The sequence below is a fragment of the Salmo salar genome, chromosome 19 (assembly GCF_965601325.2).
Source record: "Salmo salar chromosome 19, fSalSal1, whole genome shotgun sequence".
In the NCBI taxonomy this organism is placed as follows: Eukaryota; Metazoa; Chordata; class Actinopteri; order Salmoniformes; family Salmonidae; genus Salmo; species Salmo salar.
In genome coordinates, this window is record NC_138309.1 from 70,793,218 (window position 1) to 70,820,924 (window position 27,707).

Genomic DNA, 27,707 nt, shown 5'->3' on the forward strand with positions numbered 1-27,707 from the left:
ATTTGCGTATTAGGGTACCTAAGGTTTGATTATAAACTTAGATTGACTTGTTTGGAAAAGTTTATTTGGTAACGTTTGGGATACATTTTGAAAGCATTTTGAAGGAGGGAAACTGCGTGGATTATTGACTGAAGCGCGCCAGCTAAACTGAGTTTTTATGGATATAAAGAAGGACTTTATCGAACAAAAGGACAATTTGTAATGTAACTGGGACCTTTTGGACTGCCAACAGAAGATCTTCAAAGGGAAGGCATATATTATATCGCTATTTCTGACTTTTGGGTCACAACTCCCTGGTTGAAAATGATTTGTTATGCATTTGTGTGCTGGGCGCTGTCCTCAGATAATCGTATGGTTTGCTTTTGCCGTAAAGCCTTTTTGAAATCTGACATGGCGGCTGGATTAACAACAAGTTAAGCTTTATTTTGATGTATTGCACTTGTGATTTCATGAAAGTTTAATATTTATAGTAATATAATTTGAATTTGGCGCTCTGCAATTTGACCGGAAGTTTTCGAAATGGGAAGCTAGCATCCCACTGATCCGCAAGAAGTTAAACAATGCAAAAACAGTGTTGTAAAAGTTGTAGCGGTATTTATTACCGAGGGAGCGCGCTGCGTTCTTTTCATTTTCTATTGAAAATAGTTTGCTCCGTATGAAATATTATCATTTATTTAGATATTAGAGTACCTAATAATGAATTCGAAACATTGATTGATTTGTTTGGATAAACTTAACTGGTAACTTTTGGAACTCCTATGTCTGCATTCTGAACGGGTGGATTACTGAACTCAATGACGCCTACTAAACGGACTATTTGGGATATAAAGAAGGAATTTATCGAACAAAACGACCATTCATTGTGTTCCTGGGACTCTTGTGATTGCGATCAGAGGAAGATCTTCAAAGGTAAGTCACTTATTTTATTGCTATTTGGGATTTTGTGACGCCTGTGCTTGTTTGAATAATATGCTGTTGTGGGGCGCTGACCTCAGATAATCGAATGCTGTGCTTTTGCCGTAAAGCCTTTTTGAAATCTGACGATGCGGTTAGATTGCCAAGATTCTAAGCTAAATAATCATGTATGACACTTGTATTATCATGAAGGTTTAATATTACGTTTTCTGTATTTTGAATTTGGTGCTCAGCAATTTCACCGGATGTTGTCGAGGTGGGTCACCTGCGGGACCCCTGCGCCAGAAAGGTTATTAAGTTCCTTGCTCAGAACATGAGAACATATGAAAGCTGGTGGTTCCTTTTAACATGAGTCTTCAATATTCCCATTTAAAAAGTTTTAGGTTGTAGTTATTATCGGAATTATAGGACTATTTCTCTTTATACCATTTGTATTTCATATACCTTTGACTATTGGATGTTCTTATAGGCACTATAGTATTGCCAGCCTAATCTTGGGAGTTGATAGGCTTGAAGTCATAAACAGCGCTGTGCATCAAGCATTGCGAAGAGCTGCTGGCAAATGCAAGAAAGTGATGGTTGAATGAATGCTTATGAGCCTGCTGCTGCCTACCACCGCTCAGTCAGACTGCTCTATTTAATATCAAATTATAGACTTAATTATAATATAATAAACACACAGAAATACGAGCCTTAGGTCATTAATATGGTCAAATCTGGAAACTATAATTTCGAAAACAAAACGTTTATTCTTTCAGTGAAATACTGCATCCATAAGTCTAAATATTGCTGTTACATTGTACAACCTTCAATGTTATGTCATAATAATGTCAAATTCGGGCAAATTATTTACGGTCTTTGTTAGGAAGAAATGGTCTTCACACAGTTTGCAAAGAGCCAGGTGGCCCAAACTGGAGTTTCCTCGTCTCGGCGTGGAGTGCAGTGTAATTGGCCATAATCGGCATCCAAAAATGCCGATTACCGGTTGTTATGAAAACTTGAAATCTGCCCTAATTAATCGGCCATGCCGATTAATCGGTCGACCTCTAATGTCAATTTATCCCTCTCTCCCCCCTCACTTTTCCTCTGGAGAGGCCTGCCTTGGATGAATAGGTCCAAGGGCAAGAAGGCAAGACTGAGTACAAGTACAGTACCATGGTCTAAGAGAGAGGCGACATGAATGAGTAGTGCCGAGGGCAGATGGGTCACGAGAGGAATTGCAGACTTACACTAATACGTGATCACATACAAACGTGTAACAGTGTTAAGAATGTGCTGTAAGCTCACTCCGCAGCTGGCTTGAAATGTTGCGGATGAAGCCATCCAATTTGTGGCTCAAACCGTTGGTACATTGTCAAGGAGGACAGTTGTGTGTTTGCGAGCAGAGGATCACTGGTTTGTGCCCAGTGTGGGACAGTGGAGGAAGATGTACTGTTTTTGCATTAGCACTACACACCTGATTCAAATCATCAACACATGATAATAAGTGGATCATTTGAATCGGCAGTGTAGGTGCACTTGATTCAGAAGACAAAGCAACCAGGTAGGCAAAGTTTTCCCATTTTAAACCATTTAATTTGTCTGAAAAGACACTTCACCTACCCGGCAGACCGGGAGATCTGTGGCTAAATTGAGTGCGCTTAATGCTCTGGCCAATCGGATAGCTCAATTCATAGAACATAAAACACACTTTCCTTACTTCCACTCGCGCTGCAGCTGCAATGAATGATTAGCGAAGTGTATCGATAGACCTGTGTTTTTATTATTATTAGCAGCTGACTGGAAAAAATCGTTTTGAAGGGTCATCCGACTCGGAATTCCAAGCCTGAAACTCTGGAATCTTTCTAGAGCTCTGACTTTCCGACCTGATGATCACTGACTTCATGATTTTACCTTTATCCCAGAGTTCCCAGCACCATGAAAGCACCATGACCATCAGATGCAGGTACCACCAGTCCAGTAAAATAAAACAGATAATTATTTGCAAATTATTAAAATGTATGCTTAGCTGTGCCTCGCAAGTGCTACACCATCTGATAAATTTTGTTATCAAAGCTAGAGTTTTGAAATATATTATGGTCTGAGAAGAACAATATTGGTAGGCCAGGCATATAGCCAATATGCTGTGATAATTTATTAGGGCTACTGCACAAACCTCATTCCTACATAAGTTTTTATTAGGTTAATGTAAAAAAAATAAGTCATGTTTAAATAAATTATGGTCTCGGCTTGCTTTTTGATTGCGAAAGTGATCTTGACTAAGAAAAGGTTGGAGACAACTGATCTAGACTAATCACATTATCCGCCTCACCTCTCCCTGGCTACCATATGTAAAAATGATCCAACTCTGTGAACACATTGACTATACTTCAAAGGATGTTTGTACCTGTTTGCTTTATTTACCGGTTTTAAAAAAGTTTCAGTGTTGCTACAGTTTGCAAACGAAGTAATTGTGACAATATTTTTGTTTTTCAAGTGATCATGGTGATGGTCTACTAGAGATGGGTAACTCTAGTTCTCGGAATGCAATTTGTTTAATCAGATGTGTTAGCTGGGGAAAAAGTGTGACACCAATCAGGCCCCTGAGTACCATGATGAGGATGACCAGAAGAAGATGGAATCAACAGACTCGACATAAGATCCAGCATAATCAGATACAGATTACCGTCTTGTAGGTTTTCTCCAACCCTAATGTAGTGCACCTGATTCTAATAACTAGTGGGTGGATAAGCTACATGAGGGTAACTCTCCAAGAGATCTGAAACTCCACCTAGTCCCACCCACCCTTTTTTTGTAACTTATCTCCCTCTTCTATAGCCATCTTTGGTAATGTAGCCTTTATTTAACTAGGCAAGACAGTTAAGAACAAATTATTATTTACATTGACGGCCTACACCGGCCAAACCCGGACGACGCTGGGCCAATTGTGAGCTGCCCTATGGACTGAGAGGGATGTAAACACAGACAGCTTGTAGCTACCACATAAACAATGTGTGATTCATTCACCATTACATGATCATTTAAAATAAAGTGAGAGAAAAAAATTACTTGTTTGTGTTAAAACCTGTTGGGGCTAGGGGGCAGTATTGAGAATTTTGAAAAAAATATGTGCCCATTTTTAACTGCCTCCTACACCAACTCAGAAGCTAGGATATGCATATTATTAACAGATTTGGATAGAAAACACTCTGAATTTTCTAAAACTGTTTGAATGGTGTCTGTAAGTATAACAAAACTCATATGGCAGGCAAAAACCTGAGAAAAATACAAGCAGGAAATGAGAATTTTGTGGCTGTACTATATTCGAGTCATTGCTAATAGATCACACAGTGACAAAGGATTAATTTCGCACTTCCTACGGCTTCCACTAGATGTCAACGATCTTTATAAAGTTGTTTGAAGTGTCTATGATGAACAGAGACCGGATGACAAGGAAGAGAAGTTGACGTCCCTGGGATGTCGTCACTTCATTATTGTGCGCACCTGCGCATGCATGTGAGGCGAGACATTTATCAAAAACGGTTTTCAAGACATAGGAGAGGTCGGGTTGAAATATTACTGATGTTTCACGTTAAAAATTGCCCTAAAGATTGATGCTAAACAACGTTTGACATGTTTGAACGAACGTAAATAGATATTTTTTTTTTTTACTTTTCGTTTTGACTTCCCCCCCCGCCCTACTTTTGAGGAGCCTACTGAACGCCTAACAACATGGAACAATTTGGAGTTATTTGGACATAAATTATGAACTTTGTCAAAAGAAACCATATTTGTTGTGGACCTGGGATGCCTGGAAGTGCCTTCTGATGTAGATAATCAAAGGTAAGGGATTATTAACAATAGTATTTTTGATATTAGATGGTGCTAACCTGTATATCCTAGCCTATTGTTCTTAGCATGTTCTTAGCATAGGACCCTGTTTATTGCAAAGTCTGATTTCCCAGTAAAGTTATTTTGAAATCTGGCAATGCGGTAGCATTTACGAGATGTTAATCTATAATTCTTTGAATGACAATATTATAATTTACCAATGTTTTCGAATAGTACTTTTATAAATTGTAACCTGATTTACCGGAAGCATTTGAGGGAGAAAAAAAATTCTGCCACTGTAAAATGCTGTTTTTGGATATAAATATGAACTTGATGGAACAAAAATGCATGTATTGTATAACATAATGTCCTAGGAGTGTCATCTGAGGAAGATTGTCAAAGGTTAGTGCATCATTTTAGCTGGTTTTCTGCTTTTGGTGACGCCTGTCCTTGAATTGAAAATGGATGTTTGTACTTTTTTGGCTATGTACTGTCCTAACGTAATCTAACTTTATGCTTTCGCCGTAAAGCCTCTTTGAAAATCGAACAATGTGGTTAGATTAAGGAGATGTTTATCTTTTAAATGGTGTAAAATAGTTGATTGTTTGAGAAATTGAAATTATTAGATTTTTGATGTTTTGAATTTATGCCTTGCTAGCAATCCCAACTGGGGGATTAAGGCTACCCCCTAGCCCCAACAGGCTAAGGAGGTCCATTAGGTTAATATGAATAGTGCTGATGACCTCGGCAAGACGGAGCTGCTCTTCCTCCCGGGGAAGGACTGCCCGTTCCATGATCTCGCCATCACGGTTGACAACTCCCTTGTGTCCTCCTCCCAGAGTGCTAAGAACCTTGGCGTGACCCTGGACAACACCCTGTCGTTCTCCACTAACATCAAGGCGGTGACCCGATCCTGTAGGTTCATGCTCTACAACATTCGCAGAGTACGACCCTGCCTCACACAGGAAGCGGCGCAGGTCCTAATCCAGGCACTTGTCATCTCCCGTCTGGATTACTGCAACTCGCTGTTGGCTGGGCTCCCTGCCTGTGCCATTAAACCCCTACAACTCATCCAGAACGCCGCAGCCCGTCTGGTGTTCAACCTTCCCAAGTTCTCTCACGTCACCCCGCTCCTCCGCTCTCTCCACTGGCTTCCAGTTGAAGCTCGCATCCGCTACAAGACCATGGTGCTTGCCTACGGAGCTGTGAGGGGAACGGCACCTCCGTACCTTCAGGCTCTGATCAGGCCCTACACCCAAACAAGGGCATTGCGTTCATCCACCTCTGGCCTGCTCGCCTCCCTACCTCTGAGGAAGCACAGTTCCCGCTTAGCCCAGTCAAAACTGTTCGCTGCTCTGGCACCCCAATGGTGGAACAAGCTCCCTCACGACGCCAGGACAGCGGAGTCAATCACCACCTTCCGGAGACACCTGAAACCCCACCTCTTTAAGGAATACCTAGGATAGGATAAAGTAATCCTTCTAACCCCCCCCCCCCTTAAAAGATTTAGATGCACTATTGTAAAGTGGTTGTTCCACTGGATATCATAAGGTGAATGCACCAATTTGTAAGTCGCTCTGGATAAGAGCGTCTGCTAAATGACTTAAATGTAAATGTATTACAATCATGTTGGTAAGGTTGACTTAAGTGAAATATTGTTATGTTATTTATGTTTTGGTATTGTAATACTTCCTGTAACTGGTCTCATCTGTTGCTTGCATTTCAATAGTGAAGTTGTTTATTAATTACACAATTGTCAGAAAGTGAGCCTAAATCAGGCAACATCAGTCAACAGCCATCTTAGTGCAGACCAACATTGCATAGATACTTGTATGATTTTGTGATGAGACTCCTAATAATATTGAAGATATGGCCAAGGAGTAGGTAATACCGACAATCAAGGTAAGAATAGACATAGCTATAACATTCTACTTCTGTTTGATGAACATGTTGCGGCATTATGCTATTGTATGTCATTTGAGGCATCATTGGTTTGATTAGTTAACGTAACTAACATTAGCTAGCTATGGTGGAGAGGTCGATTTGATGCAACTAAATGAATGTAGCTGATCTGTGCTCATGCCTTCATGTTAAATAGTTCATGTCTTGAATTTAATTGTGAATATGTCTGAGATAATAGAACAAAAGAAGTATGTTGAGGGCCAATGTTGTCACAACGAGTTAGTTAGCTAGCCAGCTAACGTTAACAGTTAGCCAACTTGTGCAATAGCTGGGCTGGTCGGACGAGACGTGAACACAGGAGCCTGGCTAGCTAGCAAGTAATGTTACAACGTCAACTAACGAAACAAATAACAAAGAGTGGGTGAATTCTACATTTCTAGCGAGTGGATCACAGAGCCATCTGCTAACCATTTAGGGAATTGAGTTCTCAACCGGTGTGCCAAATTTTGTTCTGTAATATGGAGTGTTGACGGAGAAATGACGAGGGGAAAAACGCCCCTTAACATTGCTGGCTCATAACCTAATATAGACTTGACGATAATAAAGGTAGTTCTGGAAGTATTCTTAGGGTGATTATTAGGTTGCAAAAAAAAGAGCTTTCCCCTCACAATTTTGGCCTTCACATTTGTTTTCTAAACATAAATAAGGAAGATAGGTTGCTGCTGCTGGTCAGTCTGTGAGACAGGCAGGCTACCTCTGACTGGGAAAGAGAAACAGGCTTGTTTAAGCCTATTGCCTGAGGTTCAGATTAACATACCTTCTCTAATTCTGTAGCCTACTATAAACCAGTTGTTCCAATATTTATAATACTACTAAAGTTCTCTTTGAACTCACAAATATGAGCCCAATATAACCGTTACCAATTATTACTTGTTTTTCGCGCTCACAAGCTAGATGCGACCTGAGAGAGACGTTTTTCTCTGTTTAGTTAGGTCAGGGTGTGATATGGGGTGGGCATTCTATGTATTTTGTTTCTGTGTTTTGGCCAGGTATGGTTTCCAATCAGAGGCAGCTGTCTATTGTTGTCTCTGATTGGGAACCATACTTAGGCAGCTTTTTTCCCCTCCTTGTGTTGTGGTATCTTGTTTTTGTGTAGCTGCCTTTGAGCAGCCCCAGAACGACACATTTCTTTCTGTTTTCACCTGTTTCTTGTTTTGTTCGGGTTCACAAATAAAGTATGTAGAATTACCAGCACGCTGCGCCTTGGCTGATCTATGACAGGGAGTTCGAGGACAGTGATCGTGACAGCGCATCTCGTCACAGAAACCTCAATTTGAAAAATAGGCTATCCTTTTCTATGTAATTCTTATTTGTGCTCATGAATTGACCGTGTTAAATATGAACATATTTATTTATTTGTTACAAGTTATCTCACAGAATTAAGGGTTTTGTTAAAAAAGAGAGGAGTGAGAAAAGAAGCTTTATTATTGCGGGTGGTCAAATTGACCTGTTTCTAAAATTGAGGGAACCCCCGCAAGTTACTGAACCCCCGCAAGTTGCATGAACCCCCACAAGTTACTGTATGCACCTGCAATATGTTAATGGAAATTTAAACTCCTTATACTTACATTATACGGTATACTACACATTATACAGTATACTACATCGAAGGTTACGTTTGTAACCCTGGTTATGTGTGCCATTCAGAGCACTCCAAAATGGTAACCTTCCACGCAGCACGAGACATTCCGAGTAAGATTAGTCCCTTGTTAAATAGCTGCCGTTGCACTACTTCAAGGTTCCAGCTTGGCATGGAACAGGCCTTCCCTGGACGCAGGCATCGAACTCCCTTCATAAAGAGCTAAGGGTGGCCATCGTCATGCCATGCCGAGATTGCAGCTAAATAAACTCTCAAAGTGGATGCTGCTTGCCCACATCAAGCAGTGATTGTAAAGAATGTCAAACTGTTTGTACATCACATGACTCGAGGGCAACATTATGACCCTCACACCAAGTACAGAATATGCCCACTGCATTTGATATGACGCATTGGTGGAGGAAGCCCTGGCATTCTGCAACGTGTTCACCACATTGTCCTGAATGCCTAGATTGGTCAATTTATACCTCTCAGAGGCCAAGTCCTGATCAGGGGAAATGGTGGGAACTCAGTCTCATTGCCTGCCAATCGTGAGAGAGGGCGTCCAGACCCAGGAGCCTGAGGGTCCAACATCAAGAACCAACTGGGGCAATGAGTGTTCTCCTGAGATGCAAACAGATCCAACTGAGGGTGTAGACTTCAGTCCCCCTCCAGTGGGGCATCTCTCGAGAGCATGTCTGCCACATGTTTCAGGACCCGGGGATGTGTACTGCTCACAGTGATGCTAAGTGGGTCTGGGCCCACAGCCAGAGCTCCCGAGCCATTTCATGGAGGTGCCGTGATCTTAGTCCCCCTGGTGATTGATATACACCACTACTGTGGTGTTGTCTGATCTAACCAGGACATACTTCCTCTCCAAGTAGGGCGGTAACTGTTGGAAGGCCAGGCCAACCGCCCTGAGCTCCAGCACATTGATGTGCTAGCCACTCTATGGGGGGCTCCTGCGTCCACTTGCTGTCATGCCTCTGAACACTGCCCCCCAACCCGCTACCGAGGCATCGGTGCACACTAACTCCCTGCGGTGGACTGTTCAGTATCACTCCCTCTGACAGGAAGGAGTGGGAGTGTCGCTTCAACAGAGTCCTCACACATGCATTCGTCACCGACAGATGACAATATATGTCGTCTCTGGTGCAGATGGTGAGAGTTGAACCGTAGCTGGGTTGGCCTGAGCTGGAGAAGGTCTAGTGGAATTAACAGAGATGCCGAAGTGAGTAGGACGAGTAACTTCTGGCACGCTAACACAGACACGGCTCGTCCGAACCGGAAACGGTTGGGGTTGGTCTGTATCTTTTCTACTCTCACCTGAGGGAGTCGTGCTCTCATAAGAGTTGAGTCGATCAACATTCACAGGAAGACCACCGTTTGTGAGGGAGTCAAGTTGCTCTTCTCCCTGTTTAGGGTGAGGCCCAGGTCTTAAATGTGCTTCAAGATTATCCTTGTCTGTTGTGGCTTGCTCTCTTGATTGAGCACACACCAGCCAGTCATCCAAGTAGTTCAGCACTAGAATTCCCTGGGACGCGGGAGGCGCTAGAACTGCGTCCATGCACTTTGTGAATGTGAACGGGAATTCGTAAGCCTCTCCTTCTAAGGCCAATCTGAGGTACTTCCAGTGATTTCAGTGAACAGGAACATGGAAGTACGCATCCTTCAGGTTGAGCGTGGTGAACCATAGGCCGCTCGAGATGGCCTGCATCACCCGCGCTGGTGAGAGCATCTTGAACCTGTGCTCCTTTAAACATTTGCTGGTCCAGGATCGGCCGGAAACTTCCACCCTTTTCGGAATTATGAAATACGTGGAGCAGAACCCACTTAGCCGTTCTAACGCCTCTACTTTTCTGATTGCGTCCATGTTCAGAAGTGAGGCCGGAACGCCTCCTTCCTCACTCCGTCTGTCACAGAGACACCCCTGTATGGCGGCTGTCAGCATCGGAACTGGAGTTTGTACCCATCCAGGACTGTGTCTGGTACCCAGGGGGACTCGACCCACTTCTCCCAGTTTGCCCTTTGGGCCTGGGAGAGACGGCTGAGGCCGACCGCCAGCACATCAAAAGAGCTGCTGAGGCGCACCCCTTTTAGCAATGTCTACTGCTTGTAAATGTGGTCATGGCCCCTGTCCTTGCGCTGTCGGGGTGTAAAACGTTGGCTCCCATTTCCCTGCCCCTGCTGTTTCGGCGGGGGAAGAGGAGGGCCAAGATGTTGCTGGAGAGCTTTCGAGACATGCGGCCTTGTCTTTCAGTTCCTCCGAGGCGCGGCGTTAGGGCTGGCAGTTTTGTAGTCTGCTGTATGATGTTGACAACCCCTGGCCCAAAGGGTGAACCTGGTGTGAGGGGGAGCTCCAAGAATGTTTCCTGAACTGGCGGTGGCAGTTTAGACTGTGCCAGCCAGAGATGGCGGTGTGAGATCACCACTGAAGCCAAAAGTGGCCAAAGGGGTGCCACTGCGACGACGCACCACACCCAGAGGGGGGAATGCAATCATCAGTGGAGGAGGACTGTACTGTGGCCCTCATCCCCTCCAGGCGTGCTATGTGCATGCATTCTCCAAAAGCGATGCAGGCCAGATAACTGTTGGGTTCTCTAACCGCTCTCTGCGCGTGATCCAAAGTTAGAAATGTTAAGCCAACAGTGTAATATACTATGTCTATAGGACACACTGCGCAATATTGTATAATAGTGAAAATTACTACGTACCTACAGTATCTGCCTTGAGTCATACACTATCAGAAGCATAGGAGATGTAAATGGAGTGTGAACTGCCTGACAGTGCGGGGAGAGCATGGGAACTCGCACACGTTTATAGCTTAGTCCTATCTTTATATGTGTGGGTCGGCTGTAACTCACACCACGTATAAGCTTATTCTTGCTTATTTGTTGGGGTTTAAGTTGGCAGGATGTAAGGGAAGTGTGTTTAGCAACTTAGTACTTAGTCCTGCAATGGTCAACTCTCATTAAGTTAGTTACTTTGCATAGCTTGTTCACCGTGGAACACATAAGATTCTAGACACAATGGCTGCGCCCTGTTAGAGATAAACGTGGTGCGCCTTGCGTCACGTTGCTCACTCTCAAGGGGAGAACTGCAAGTCCGCCAGAGGGAAACATACAAAGGCTCCCGATCTTGGCAAGGGTAGGCGTGGAGCCCGAGGGCTAAATGAAAACCGGGAGAGTACCGGTGGACAAACCAAGACAAAGACAACTAGAACAAGCCCTCCACACCGCAATACGAGTATCACCCAGGTTGGTACACTGTCATTAAAGCCAAACAAGATGCCACATACCAAACCGAGTGGAGGGACAGCAGAGCACCCAGATAGAGAGGCTAGCTAGCAAGGTTCTCTATGCTATTGATATCTGGGTATACATCTGCACGTATACACTCTAACATAGAGCTTTTACCAAGAGAATCCTCTCAGGAATGCGCAGATAAAAAGAAGAGGTATCCCAAGCAAGTCTCTTCTTATTGGTGTCCTTTAGTAGTGGTTTCTTTGCAGCAACTCGATCATGAAGGCCTGGTTCACGCAGTTGAGATGTCGGTTACTTGAACTCTGTGAAGCATTTATTTGGGCTACAATCTGAGGTGCAGTTAACTCTAATGAACTTATCCTCTGCTGCAGAGGTAACTCTGGGTCTTCCTTTCCTATGGAGGTCCTTATGAGAACCAGTTTCATTATAGTGCTTTATGGTTTTTGTGACTGCTCTTGAAGAAACTTTAAAAGTTCTTGAAGTTTTCCGTATTGACTGAACTTCATGTCCTAACGTAATGAGAGACTGTCATTTCTCTTTGCTTATTTGAGCTGTTCTTGCAATAATATGGACTTGGTCTTTTACCAAATAGGGCTATCTTCTGTATACCAACCCTACCTTGTCACAACACAACTGATTGGCTCAAATGCATTAAGAAGGAAAGAAATTCCACAAATGAACTTTTAACAAGGCACACCTGTTAATTGAAATGCATTCCAGATGACTACCTCATGAAACTGGTTGAGAGAATGCCAAGTGTGCAATGCTGTCATGAAGGCAAAGGGTGGCTACTTTGAAGAATCTCAAATATATAATATAATAACACTTTTTTTGGTTACTACATGATTCCATATGTGTTATTTCATAGTTTTGATGTCTTCACTATTATTCTACAATGTAGAAAATAGTAAAACATTTAGAAAAATCATGGAAGGAGTAGGTGTGTCCAAACTTTTGACTGGTACTATAAGTACTAGAAATACATGTTTATACAGTTGAAGTCAGAAGTTTTTTATACACCATAGCCAAATACATTTAAACTCAGTTTTTCACAATTCCTGACATGTTATCGTAGTAAAAATTCCCACAATAAGTTGGGTGAATTTTGGCCGATTCCTCCTGACAGAGCTGGTGTAACTGAGTCAGGTTTGTAGGCCTCCTTGCTCGCACACGCTTTTTCAGTTCTGCCCACAAATTTTCTATAGGGTTGAGGTCAGGGCTTTGTGATGGCCACTCCAAAAGCTTGACTTTGGAAGTATGCTTGAGGTCATTGTCCATTTGGAAGACCCATTTGCGACCACGCTTTAACTTCCTGACTGATGTCTTGAGATGTTGCTTCAATATATCCACATCATTTTCCTACCTCAAGATGCCATCTATTTTGTGATGTGCACCATTACCTCCTGCAGCAAAGCACCGACACAACATGATGCAGCCACTCCCGTGCTTAACGGATGGGATGATGTTCTTCGGCTTGCAAACTTCCCCCTTTTTCCACCAAACATAACGATGGTCATTATGGCCAAACAGTTCTATTTTTGTTTCATCAGACCAGAGGACATTTCTCCAAAAAGTACGATCGTTGTCCCCATGTGCAGTTGCAAACCGTAGTCTGGCTTTTTTATGGCGGTTTTGGAGCAGTGGCTTCTTCTTTGTTGAGCGGCCTTTCAGGTTATGCCGATATAGGACTCATTTTACTGTGGATATGTAATGGCTGTCGTTATGTAGATAGGACCAAGGCGCAGCGGGTTGCATGTTCATCATTATATTTTATTAAATAGATGTGAACACAGAAAAACAAGAAAACAAAGAATGACAGACCGACAGTTTCACAGGCTAATACTCACAGCAGTGCGAAATACAACTACCCACAAACTACAAACAAAACACATACCTATATATAGGACTCTCAATCAGAGGCAATAAAAACACCTGCCTCCAATTGAGAGTCCAACACCCAATTACCTAGACATAGAAATACAAAGAACTAGAATGAACCTAGAAATACAAAACATAGAACATAAACCAAAACCCGGAAATAATAAATCAAACACCCCTACAAAATTCACACTCAACCTAAACCATACAAAACAAATACCCTTCTGCCACATCCTGACCAAATACTAATACAATTACTCCCTCTGCTGGTCAGGACGTGACAGGATATAGATACTTTTGTACCTCCCAAGGATGAGTCAGACTTGTGATCTACATATTTTTATCTGAGGTGTTTCTTTTGATTTTCCCTTGATGTCAAGCAAAGAGGCACTGAGTTTGAAGGTAGGCCTTGAAATACATCCACAGGTACACCTCCAATTGATTCAAATGATGTCAATTAGCCTATCAGAAGCTTCTAAAGCCATGACATCATTTTCTGGAATTTTTCAAGCTGTTTAAAGGCAGAGTCAACTTTGTGTATGTAAACTTCTGACCCACTGGAATTGTGATACAGTGAATTGTAAGTGAAATAATCTGTCTGTAAACAATTGTTGGAAAAATGACTTGTGTCATGCACAACAAAGTAGATGTCCTAACCGACTTGCCAAAACTATAGTTTGTTAACAATAAATTTGTGGAGTGGTTGAAAAATGAGTTTTATTGACTCCAACCTAAGTGTATGTAAACTTCCGACTTCAACTGTATATGATTTTGTGTTCAGTAACTTATTTCCAGATTTTATTGTATTTCATTATTTATGTGGTGAGTGAACTATGTAGTTTGTGATTCTCTGGGCATAGATATTTGAAAGTAAGTTGCATTCTGAATATTGTTTTCTTTATTTTTGAATTAATATTTTGGGCATTGGTCTGGTCTTATTGTTTGATATACTTTTCACTATGTTCTGTTCTCTCTGTGTGTCCTTAACTATTTTTCCAATACCTACTTTTACCTGAAGTCCTTAATGATATCTGAGCGTGTGTTTTGTGTGTGTGTTGTTTCTAGGCAGGGGACAAACACTACCATCCCAGCTGTGCACGATGCAGCAGGTGCAACCAGATGTTCACAGAAGGGGAAGAGATGTACCTGCAAGGTAAGTAGCTAGATGGGCTGACGTTATGATTGAAGCATTTTGAGGGTTATTACAGTATAGCTGGGTTGGTTTAGCCTGGTCCCAGATCTGCTGTATTGCCAACTCTTAGGTTTGAACATACATGTTGGCATGATAGCACAAACATATCTGGGACCAGGTTAGGTTTGGATGTCTTTGTTCTCTAAGACCATCTGTCTCTGTTCTGTTCCACAGGATCAACCGTATGGCACCCTGGCTGTAAGAACACAACCAGAACAGAGGAGCAACAGAGGGAACAGGTAGGAATCTATCTGGACATGAATGACCTCTTGTACCTTTACCTTGTTTGCATTGTGCAAGTGTCTCTTCTGTGTCAGCCAGTCCCAATTTGCTCCCCATACCCCTTCCCATTGGACCTAAACCTTCGATGTGTGCAGATGTGTAAGTAATACATCAAAACGTTGAAGTTGATTGGTCGCTTACACAGATTTGTAGGTCTTATAGCAGGTGCAGCGAAATGCTTATGTTACTAGCTCCAAAAGTACAGTAGAATGTCTCGCAAATACACACAAAAATAAAAAATCCAAACAAAAAAATCAAGAAATAACAATCCAAAGTAGATATATTAGAGTGAGCATGTTTGAGAATATAAATACGTGGTGGCTATAGACAGTATATAATTTTGAAAAGAAAATGGTATGTACAGTATATTAGGATGAGATATGTCGAGAATACAGTATATACAGACACAGTGAGTAAACAACAGTATATAAAAAGAATGAGGTGACCAGTATTCAATGACTTTATACATGGGACATTATTCTCAATGTGCAGGACTGAGTACCAGACAGGCTAGTGATGGTTGTTCAATAGTCTGATGGCCTGGTCATGAAAGCTGTTTCTCAGTCTCTGTCCCAGCTGACGCGCCTCTACCGTCTCTGTCTGCTAGATGGTAGTAGGGTGAACAGACTGTGGCTTGGGTGCCTGAGGTATTTAAAGATCTGCTTGGCCTTCCTTCAACACGGAGTGCTGTAAATGTCCTGGAGGGCAGGCAGCGTGCCCCCGGTGATGCACCACCCTCTGGAGAGCCATGTGGTTGATGGCGATGCAGTTGCCATAACAGGTGGTGATGCAGCCCTACAGAAGAGTATGGTGGAAGCTCCACCACTACACGGCCTATACCTACCAGACCTCTCAGATCTGCAAACATCAAAGAGTTGGGGCTAAAAAGAAGGGGTAGGGAGCAAACCGAGATTGGCTGTGTCTGTGTTACTGGTTTTTAGGCGGCTAAAATGTATCTTTAGGCTGCACAGACACCTACAGACACCTCCCCTTTAACCTTTGTCTTTCTTATGTCTACCTCTGTATGTAGTGTGTGTCCCACACTCTGTGGTGGTTGTGTGCGTGTGAGCTGCAGGTTTGGGGTCAATTACATTTCATTTCAGTCAATTCATGAGGTATTGAATTAACTGAAATTCCAAATGAAAAATTCTAATTTTTATTGGAATTAAAATGTCAGTTCACTTCCGTAATTGATTGAATTGAAATGGAATTGACCCCATCCCTGGTGAGCTGAGACTTGGACCGCTGAATGGGCTCCATCTAAGTCAGGTTGGAGAGGAGGCAAAGCACAGCCCCCTCTCTGACACACTCATGTGGAAGGAGTAAGGGCTAAAGACAAGGACATATTTGAGAAGTAGACATAAAAATGGTTCAAATTATACATTTACTTTTGGGGATCCCCAATGTCTCTTGAGGACACCCAATTTGTTATGGGGGCACCCAGCCACCCCTGTAATTTGAGCCATGAAGATAAATATCAAACGATATAAAGTGATGGTTGTTTTCACCCTAAAACTCTTTACAAAGCCCCCATTTATAGTAACCATGTGGTTGTGAAAACATGATTCATGTCAATCAATACATTAATTCAGGACTGTTGTTTTCATCTGAAATTAATTTCCCATGGGAATGCATGTGGTATTTACAGTGTTAAGGACATTACTAAGTCACAATGCAAATGCCCTCAATCACTTTGCAAGAGGCAAATGAATGACATCATTGCAAGATAATGTGTTTGTATTTTATTTAAAGATTGAATCTACTTGTCATGTGACAATGTGGTGGAATTTCAAAAACAAAGTTAGGTGTTAAACTGTCTTTTCTTTATTGAACCTTTATTTATCCAGGCGAGTCAATTAAGACATTTTTTTCTTTAAAATGACGGCCTGATGAATTCTTATTTTCCCCTCCTTTTGACGAAGCAGTGATTGAGTGGACAAATTTCATTCCTCATTTGCAAATTGAGGCGAACACAATACTGTAGCAACTTTGATCCAACACCTATAAAACTCATCAAGAGGTTGTTGGGATGTTGTCTTGACTTCCTTTTCTGTTCTCCTTTTGCAGCCTTCAAGGTCGTCATCTGAGAGTATCTGTTCCAGACCTGGTTCAAGCATACATGGCTCACCAGGTCATACCATATATGTGAGTTCTGTCTACCATACAACTACCCTCACACACATACTGGGCTGGATGTACTGCTTATATTTTTTTATAGGCCACATCTTCCCTAGGGAAGCTTAAGATAAATCGTCATTCCATGTGTAAACTTTGTCTAACATGCTGACCAGATCGCGTGTGGCATTGCGCGCATGTTGATTTTGTCCCCCCACACCAGACGCCATCAGGACACGCAGGTTGAATTATTAAAACAAACTCTGAACCAATTATATTAATTTGAGGACAGGTTGAAAAGCATTAAACATTTATGGCAAATTTGCTAGCTAATTTGTCCTGGAATATAAACATTGGGTTGTTATTTTACCAGAAAAGCACAGACTAATCCACAGAATAAAGGGTTAACGTTTGTTTTCTAGTAATTGCTCCTCCTTCAGGCTTCTTCTTCTTTGGACATTAAAAGGTGCATTACCACAACCGACTGGAGTGTGGACCTCAGTTCATCTTGCAATCACCCACGTGGGTATATGCTCCTAAAAACCAATGAGGAGATGGCACGTGGGTATATGTTCCTAAAAACCAATGAGGAGATGGGAGAGGCAGGACTTGCAGCGGTCCAGTGTCACAAATAGAACCAAGTTCTATTTTAGCGCCTTACCACGCAGACGCTCGCGAGCAGTGTGAGTGCAATGATTGAATAACATGTATACATTTATTTTGCAACGCTCGCGCACGCGACGCGTCCGGTCTGGTCAGCATGTTAGTCGTAGACTTTATTCTTACCGATACATACATTTTCTGTTCAGCCTTACATCTAAAGTAAAGTAATAATAATAAATAAATATAAAATAATAAATAATATTATAAATAATAAAGTAATCCTTCTAACCCTATAGACCCAGTGGTCAGGGTCTATAGAGGAACTTTTTAGCTGCCCTAATACTGGCTAGTGTTAACTCTTTGCAGTAGATGTGTGCTTTTAGTTGTGTATAACCTCTCTCGCTCTGTCTCTATGTATGTGTCGGTCTGTCTGTCTGTGTCCCTAGGCAAAAGTAGACAATGAGATCCTTGAATACAGGGACCTAGCCGCCATTCCCAAAGTCAAAGCCATTTATGACATAGACCGCCCTGATCTGATTACCTATGAGCCTTTGTACACCTTGTCCCTTGATGAGAGGGAGGAGAGGAGGGAGAGTGTGGGAGAGGTAATTTGCATGAACGTGTATGTGCGTGTGTGACGTGTCATGTTGAAATGAACAAGGCCTCATTCTGAAGTTGCAAGCTGTGCCGGGTAAGTATTGGTTTGAGAGAAAACAGCTGTGATGCATAAATTATATTATCCTAAATCATATCAATTTTCTCCATCTCTCCCCCCCAGAGAGTCATGTGTCAGGCAATAAATATGTCTGTTGTTGCAGGGTGGAAGGCTAACACTTTGTGTACATTCCGTATTTAGTAATAATAATACATTATAATTATACAGTGCTTTTTCAAGGATCCAAAGTCTAGTGTTAATGTCACACTCAGGTTCATGGCAAACTCACCCTTATAAAGGAAACCTATTATTGACACGAGAGTGCTCAGTCATTTTTCTGTGTCTACAGCTCCATACTGCGAGAAGGGAGCGTTCCCCCATGCCAGATGACAAGGTAAGACAGCCACCAACTATTCTCATTGATGATAACATGGTGTTGGTGTGTGCTTAAAGTATGTTGTATGGTGTTTCTTTGCTTACAGTATGGTCAGGATTGTTAGCTAAGTTAGCTTGAAATAAAGACAAAACATTTTTTTCTTTCAGTCCTCAAGAAACATGTCACCTACATCATCCGCTGTAGGTGGTACTGCATTACACAGTAATACACTGTACATGTTTAGCTGCAAACGTTCAGATCGAATTACAATGAAAGGAAGCTCTTGACTATGGGTTGATAGTGATTGACAGGTGATGTAACTGTGTTGTCCCTGTAGAGCTGCTATGACATGAGGGAACACATCCTTCAGAGGTCTACCAGTCAGGGCTCCATCGGCTCGCCTGTCTACAATCGTCATAGTTACACCCCGTTGTCACGCTCACCACAGCATTTTCACAGACCAGGTGAGAGGTGTGTGTGCAAACGCATGTTTGTGTGCGTGCGCGCATGCATGCATGTATGGTTTGTATTGTTAGTCTTTACAGGTTACACAGGTGAAATAATTTAAAATAGTCTGAGATGTACAGTAGGCACTGCCTCAACACTCTTCCTTGACTATTTTAACAAGAACATAATACCACTTGTTCACATCTCACAGGAGTATCATTCATGCCTGTCACTCTTTCTTAACCCCACCTTAATCTTAACTCCCCACTGCAGCTGCTCTGTTGCTGTCCTCCTATATCTTTACTCTTCACTGACCACTCTGGTAACACTTTATAATAACTGTCATGAATAAGCCATTATATTTATTTTATTATTTTTATTTTATCTAACCTTTATTTAACTAGGCAAGTCATTTAAAAACAAATTCGTATTTTTAATGACAGCCTACCTGTCACGGTCGTCGTAATGGATGGACCAAGGCGCAGCGGGTATGTGAATGCTCATTTTATTTAACACGAAACAAAAAACAAGAAAACGAATAACGGACGACAAACAGTCTTGTAGGCTCACACAGCAATAGAAAGAACAATCTCCCACAATCCCCAAAACAAACAAACTCCTAATTATAGGACCTTCAATCAGAGGCAACGATAACCAGCTGCCTCCAATTGAAGGCCCCAATCCCAAATACTAAACATAGAAATAAACACCCTAGAAACAGACATAGAACTGTACAACATAGAACTAAACCAAAAACCCCGGAAACATAAATAAAACGCCCCTCTACATAAACACACACTCAAAACCATATAAAACAAATATAGACTAGGGACACGCACCCCAAGGCTAGTGCGAGGAGCGGGAACAGGACGTACTGGACTGGGCTGACGCACTGGAAGCCTAGTGTGTGGGGCTGGTACTGGAGGTGTCAGACTAGGGACACGCACCACAAGGCTAGTGCGAGGAGCGGGAACAGGACGTACTGGACTGGCCTGACGCACTGGAAGCCTAGTGCGTGGTGCTGGTACCGGAGGTATCAGACTGGAGACACGCACTTCAAGGCTAGTGCGAGGAACGGGAACAGGACGTACTGGACTGGGCTGACGCACTGGAAGCCTAGTGTGTGGGGCTGGTACTGGAGGTGTCAGACTAGGGACACGCACCACAAGGCTAGTGCGAGGAGCGGGAACAGGACGTACTGGACTGGCCTGACGCACTGGAAGCCTAGTGCGTGGTGCTGGTACCGGAGGTATCAGACTGGAGACACGCACTTCAAGGCTAGTGCGAGGAACGGGAACAGGACGTACTGGACTGGGCTGACGCACTGGAAGCCTAGTGTGTGGGGCTGGTACTGGAGGTGTCAGACTAGGGACACGCACCACAAGGCTAGTGCGAGGAGCGGGAACAGGACGTACTGGACTGGCCTGACGCACTGGAAGCCTAGTGCGTGGTGCTGGTACCGGAGGTATCAGACTGGAGACACGCACTTCAAGGCTAGTGCGAGGAACGGGAACAGGACATACTGGACTGGGCTGATGCACTGGCGGACTCGAGCGCAGCACTGGCTCCACCCTTACTGGCTGGATGCCCGCTTCCCCCTGGCAAATGCGGGGCGCTGGCACCGCGCACACCGGCCTGTAAATACTTGGCCTCGACGCAGTGCGCATTACTCCGAAGCACGGGACCTGTCCAGTAATAGGTTGCCTCCAAAAAGCACAGGGATTTAGCTTGGGGCTTAATCCTGGCCCCGCCAAACTACCCGTGTGCCCCCCCAAAAATAATTATTGGGGCTGCCTCTCAGGTTTAAACGCCAACCGTGTACCCCAGTAACATTCCCGGTCCTCTTTAACCTTCCTCCATGGGCCCCCTCCGGCTATAATCTGCTCCCAGGTCCACGACTCCCGATAGTCCACCTGCTGCTCCTTCCTCCGCTGCTTGGTCCGTGGTTGGTGGGAGATTCTGTCACGGTCGTCGTAATGGATGGACCAAGGCGCAGCGGGTATGTGAATGCTCATGTTATTTAACACGAAACAAAAAACAAGAAAACTAATAACGGACGACAAACAGTCTTGTAGGCTCACACAGCAATACAAAGAAATCACAGCTGTCCTGGTACATTGTTTGCTGCCTCTAGCCATTCGGGATACACTGTTTCAGTTTCAATGACTCAATATTTTGGACAAAATCTGACAAATGTAAAGAAGACTGAGAATGTCAATACAATCAAACTAGCAAGGGCAATTTGTTTATTTTTATTTTTTTTATTTCACCTTTATTTAACCAGGTACGCTAGTTGAGAACAAGTTCTCATTTACAACTGCGACCTGGCCAAGATAAAGCAAAGCAGTGCGACACAAACAACAACAGAGTTACACATGGAATAAACAAGCGTCAATAACACAACAGAGAAAAAGAGTTTATATACAGCGTGAGGAGGTAGGCAATAAATAGGCCATAGTAGCGGAATAATTACAATTTAGCAGATTAACACTGGAGTGATAAATTAGCAGATGATGATGTGCAAGTAGAGATACTGGTGTGCAAAAGAGCAGAATGTCACAGCTGTCTTCAGAAATGGACCAAAATGCAGCAGCGTTAGTATTCCTCCTTCAATTTAATTAGAAAGAACACTATACAAAAACAAAAACAAGGAAACTGACAGCCAACAGTCCTGTCAGGTGCAACCACACTAAACAAGAAACAATTACCCACAACCCCAAAGAAAAACACACACTACTATATAGGACTCCCAATCAAAGGCAACTCAACACACCTGCCTTCAATTGGGAGTCCAATCACCAACACAACACTTAACACACAACCCTGCCACGTCCTGACCAAAACTAATACAATTGCTCCCTCTGCTGGTCAGGACGTGACACAGAAAAGTAAATAAAAACAATATGGGGATGAGGTAGGTAGATTGGGTGGGCTATTTAGAGATGGACTATGTACAGCTGTAGCGATCGGTTAGCTGATGTTTAAAGTTAGTGAGGGAAATATAAGTCTCCAGCTTAAGCAATTTTTGCAATTCGTTCCAGTCACTGGCAGCAGAGAACTGGAAGGAAAGGCGGCCAAAGGAGGTGTTGGCTTTGGGGATGACCAGTGAGATATACCTGCTGGAGCGCGTGCTACAGGTGGGTGTTGTTATCATGACCAGTGACCTGAGATAAGGCGGAGCTTTACCTAGCATAGACTTATAGATGACCTGTAGCCAGTGGGTCTGGTGACGAATATGTAGCGAGGGCCAGCCAACTAGCGCATACAGGTCGCAGTGGTGGGTGGTATAAGGGGCTTTGGTAACAAAACGGATGGCACTGTTATAGACTGCATCCAGTTTGCTGAGTAGAGTATTGGAAGCTATTTTGTAAATTACATCGCCAAAGTCGAGGATCGGTAGGATAATCAGTTTTACTAGGGTAAGTTTGGCGGCGTGAGTGAAGGAGGCTTTGTTGCAATGATCATAAGCCAGTCATAACGTGGCTAATAGGCTAGCTTTTATTTAGCAAGCTGAAAACACAGAGCCTAACGTTAGCAAGCTAGCTGCTGGGAGGATGTCATGTCATTGGACGAGTGGGTGAGTGCCCACCCCATATTGTTTTTTGTTGGCTACAGCTAGAGATGCAGGTGTCAATTGGTTAGCTTGCAAGAAATGTGAATCACTTTGTTAGGTAGCTATGCTGAACTTGAACAACTGTCATCCACAGTTAGCATATCTCTTAGTTGTCAGTCAAATGTATTTGGCATTGATCAAATGGGCGGGCAGGAAATTTCCCACCTAGTTGTCAAAATGTGAGTTGGGACAAGCATGCATTGGCAGGCAAGCTGCAGAAGGGCGAGCAGGCTGCAATTCTCATCATTTATCGGTCAGCATGCCGTAAAGGTTTGAGAGAGTTTATCTACTCTTCCCTTGTTGGATTTGAGCGAATCTCACTCTTGCTAGCATTAGTTGTTGATCTTGCTGTTGTTGATGTGCATAGGTAACAGAGATAGATAGCCTACCTGTTCATGGTTGTTTGATCAATAGGACTGTAAAGTTTCCAAGGACTCCTGTGGTATTTACATATTTGCAGAAATCTATGTGTATGTAATCCTCTCACCAGGCTCAAACTTGACTCTCACGATATTACCTTACATAGAATATCTCAACCGCATGGGATGTTAGGTGAGAAGGACATCTCCAATAAGAATCCCTATTGTAAACTATCTAGGGTGATGACAACTAGGGTATTAACTTCAGATAGAATGATTATAGATTTTTGTTATTGTATAAGGATATGCTTTCCCATGCATTAAATGTAATTTAAACAGGAAATTACTCCACCAAGGCAACATTCATAAGGTTCAAGATGTGTATTTTTACATTTTCAAAGCACCACATCAAAATAAAAAAAATTAATAAAACCCCAATGAGTCGTGCACAACCCATGCCCAAATTATTTTGAACTTGCTTAACCCATTTGTCACGTCCTGACCATAGTAAGTTGTTATTTTCTATGGTAGAGTGGGTCAGGGCGTGACAGGGGGTGTTTGTCTGTTTTTGTATTTCTATGTTTAGTTTCTAGTTTTTTATTTCTAGGTTAGTTTTTGTTTGGCATGACCTCCAATTAGAGGCAGCCGGTTGTCGTTGTCTCTAATTGGAGGCCATATTTAAGTTGATGTTTGTCCCACTGGTATTTTGTGGGTGATTAATTTTGTGAGTAGTGTATGCCTGCTCTGCGTCACAGTTTTCTTGTTTTTGTAGTTCAAGTTTATTGTTTATTGCATTAGTTTCACGATTTAATAAAAGATGTGGGACTACGATCACGCTGCGTATTGTTCCGATCCTTCTGAAAGCCCTGACACCATTGGCGAGCGTTGGAGCTAAAAAAAAAAATTACGACACGCATAAAGTCCCAAAGCAACCGTTGTGGTTACTCACTACTCGTAGATATTCCCTCAGCGAAGTATGGCAGTTCCGTGAAGGTTTCCTCACAAGATCCACAGCAAGCACAGCTATCAATGCAGACAGTACTCCTTAGCAGTAACTGATATCCCATGGGAACATGAACTTGTTAACTTTCCCAAGCAATTCTCTCTCGGTGTCACATGATGCTAGGCTAACCTCGAGGCTGTCAAATACCTCCACGGTGAGACGGTAGCTTCAGTCTTTACTAAGTCTTTCTTAACAAAATTATAACAACTCTCTTATAAAATAAAATCGGTATTTCCCTTCAAAACTCGGTAGGTATGGGTTTTGTTCTATTTTTCTTATTTTATAATTTTTCTTCACCAACGGTCATAATGTAATGCCCATCCTTTTCAACGTCTCCCTCCCTCTCTTTTTTCCCCAGGCCTTCCGTTAACCAGGTCAACTCCCATTGACCACATCTTAACAAGCGACCTCATTGGTCAAAACTTAAACTTAAAAGTAAACCAACCTATTCACTTATACATTACCAATGAATTATAACAAATAAACAAAATACTTGGTTCTAACAAGGGTATTACCGTAATTTCCGGACTATTAAGCTCACTTGAATATAAGCCGCACCCACTGAATGTAATTTTTCTTTATTTTGAACATTAATAAGCCGCACATGTCTATAAGCCGCAGGTGCCTACCGGTACATTGAAACAAATGAACTTTACACAGTGTCACAGGCCGGCTCATAGCCTGTGGCAAAAATGAGGGGACATCAACAACAGGTATAGGCCAATTCAAAAGGTTCTTTATTGTAAAACAAAACTATTAACTCTAAACAAAGAAGAAGGAATGAGGTGTGGAAATGTCATAATGTAAGGTGTATGTAAGGTGCATGGATGCGTGAATATGTGTGTGTGGACATGACTGAGTGGAAACTAAATAAACCTACAAAGGAACAAACAAAACAGGATCATACAGGGAGTGAGAGAGAGAGGGAGAGAGGGAGAGAGGTGGCGGCGCAGTTTTATACCCTGAGCCCGGGTGGCTCCAATCACTAATGACTCTCCTCTGCCTGCATGAGGAACCGCCCCTGCACTGCAGAGGAGGAGCCGTGACAACAGGCTTTAACGAAACACGGCTTGTAACAAAAATAAATAGGCTTTAACGAAACACGGCTTGTAACTAAAAATTAGCAGTAAGCTTTAGTTGTCTTTTTGCACTGAGTCAATTCCTCACGCTGCTGTTTCCAACGTCTTATCATCGACTCATTAAGACCAAGCTCCCGTGCAGCAGCTCTATTTCCTTTTCCAACAGCCAGATCAATCGCCTTCAACTTGAAAGCTGCATCATATGCATTTCTCCGTGTCTTTTCCATGATAAGGGTGACAAAATGACTACCGTAATCAGAATGATGGTAAGTTTGAGAGCGCTCGATTTAATCTAAACAGTAAACAAAAAAGTTCTTTGACCTTAACCCGTTCAGCAATTTCATTGGTCTAATTAAAGCTTCATGCCGCCCAAAAACTGAGCACGTCACAGAATGTGTTTTTTTGGAAGAAAAAAAATTGAAAGCGGGAAAAATCCATATATTAGCCGCGTCATTGTTTAAGCCGCGAGGTTCAAAGCTGGGAAAAAAGTTGCGGCTTATAGTCCGGAATTTACAGTAAATTTATTTTGTGGCTTTTGGCGAATGCTTTCTAATTATCTAAAGTCACGCTGTTGCTACTGCCTGTGAACACACAGTCCAGTTCAAAGTGATTGATGGCAGCCCCATGTGGGAAATGGCTTATTTGCATATAGGCCTACTGTAGCTCTGATTGGCTATGGTGCACCGGTCTGAGTCCGGTCCTAGACAAGACAGATGTTTTTATTAGCTTTTATTTACTGCAATGTCTGTTAATTGTCCAAACACACGTCTGCTTTCCCACTCTATATTGCTATCAAATTTTCTCAAATGACTTACTCTGTCATTACCAAACATTCTATGAAAGTATGAAAATGTGAAAATGACCATGTAAGTGTTCGCTTGTCATTTTTTTTTAAAGAAAAATGTGTCATTCTTCCTGGACAGATTTTTAATAAGATTTCATGTTGCTAAAATGCTGTCAGTTCCACTTTAATGTAGCGATAATACAAATTTGTCCATTATTCCTTATCCCCATCTCACTCAAATGGTCCTTCCTCCTCATTTCAAGTTTCTTAATTTCTAGTTTTGACATGATTCCGATTTTCTCCCTTATCCCCTTCTTTTCTTCACCCTCTTTCACCTCCTCTCCCTCCCTAACTGTGGTGGTGTGTATCCACTGGCTCTGTCTCCTCTCTTACCTATCCTTTAACTCTTCCCCCCTATGTTCCTCCCTCCCTGCCTCCTTGTGTCTATCTGTGATGGTGTGTCTACCGACTGTCTCACTCCCTTTTCACATCCACACCTCCGTCTTCCTCCTCCAACTCCCCTCCACATCATCTGTAATGATGTCTTCCTAACAGCTCTGTCCCACCTGCCCTCCCTCTCCCCTGCAGAAGCTTTGACAGGCATGCAGAAGCTCTGCTCCGCCCTGTGCAGTAACAGTGTGGGCTCCTCCAGCCATAGTGACTCCCGTCCCACCTCACCTTTCAGACACCACTTCTTTCCCCATAGCCAAGGTAAGACATGGCCTTAGACCCCATCGTCGCTCCACTGTCCCCACTCCCCAGGCAAGCTATGTCACCTCATTCAAGTCTTACTGCCTCAGACTATGGCTTAACTCATGTCTCTACCCTCATCTCCAGCCCCTATATACTTTAGTCATGCACATTTGATGTAAAACGGCTGTCAGAAGCTGAGTACCCTTGTCCAAAATCTGTTTGTGCTTTTCTTGCCAACTGACCATAGGCTGGCAAAGAGATCTGGGACCAAGCTAGAGACGTCTCATCTGCTGTCAAAGTCATAAGATGACATAGACATGCAGCCCAGCTCACTTACACCAATCAAATGTCCAGAGACCTTTACTGGACCTCTGGACATTTTGGCCCATGTAATATTCTATTTTTGTTCTGAGTGTTTGTATTTGGCAGTAGTGATGGCCATGCATGCACCTAAATGTCACCCAAGTCACATTACTGGCATTCTGCCGGTTTAATGATCAATGTCCATTATGTCTGGCTGCATACTTTGGATAGGTCTCATATTACCTCATGGCTACAGGATGTAACTAGGGCTGTCATTACATTTCATCAGCCGGTGATTGTCATGCAAATAACTGCTGGTCTCACTGTATTTAAAAAAAGATATATATTTTTTTTGTTTAACCTTTATTTAACTATGCAAGTCAGTTAAGAACAAATTCTTATTTACAATGACAGCCTAATGGGGAATAGCGGGTTAACTGCATTGTTCAGGGGCAAAATGACATATTTTTACCTTGTTAGCTCAGGGATTCGATCCAGCAACCTTTCGGTTATTGGCCCAACACTCTAACCACTAGGCTACCTGCCGTGGATACACTAGGCTATGGTAATTGCCCATTAATTAACATAAACACATTTAGCATCTCCTGGCTTCCACACTAGCCACAGATGCGGACCTTTGGTAATAAAATCCCTTGTGCCTTATTGCTTAAATAGAGTGCTGAGTACCAGGCCATTAGCGACTTGCAGTTAGAAAGTTTGGTAGGCTATTAATGACCATCAGTGGCATCAGAGCACAGATTTGGAGAAGCCTAGTTACCGTGACTAAACGGTCACATGG

At 42.8% G+C, this 27,707-nt stretch overlaps 1 protein-coding gene across 2 annotated transcripts in view; it reads left to right on the forward strand.

Moving 5' to 3' along the window:
* LOC106579423 (actin-binding LIM protein 1) overlaps positions 1-27,707 on the forward strand; it is a 108,855-nt gene that overhangs the window by 80,030 nt on the left and 1,118 nt on the right. The window contains exons 7-14 of one of the 2 annotated variants that reach the window (XM_014159326.3): positions 14,470-14,557; positions 14,771-14,835; positions 16,946-17,023; positions 18,043-18,201; positions 18,601-18,645; positions 18,795-18,827; positions 18,965-19,091; positions 26,501-26,623. In XM_014159326.3, the coding sequence (XP_014014801.2) occupies positions 14,470-14,557; positions 14,771-14,835; positions 16,946-17,023; positions 18,043-18,201; positions 18,601-18,645; positions 18,795-18,827; positions 18,965-19,091; positions 26,501-26,623 (718 nt within the window). The remainder of the gene's footprint in view (positions 1-14,469; positions 14,558-14,770; positions 14,836-16,945; positions 17,024-18,042; positions 18,202-18,600; positions 18,646-18,794; positions 18,828-18,964; positions 19,092-26,500; positions 26,624-27,707) is intronic. The other variant, XM_082965930.1, reaches the window with a different exon arrangement.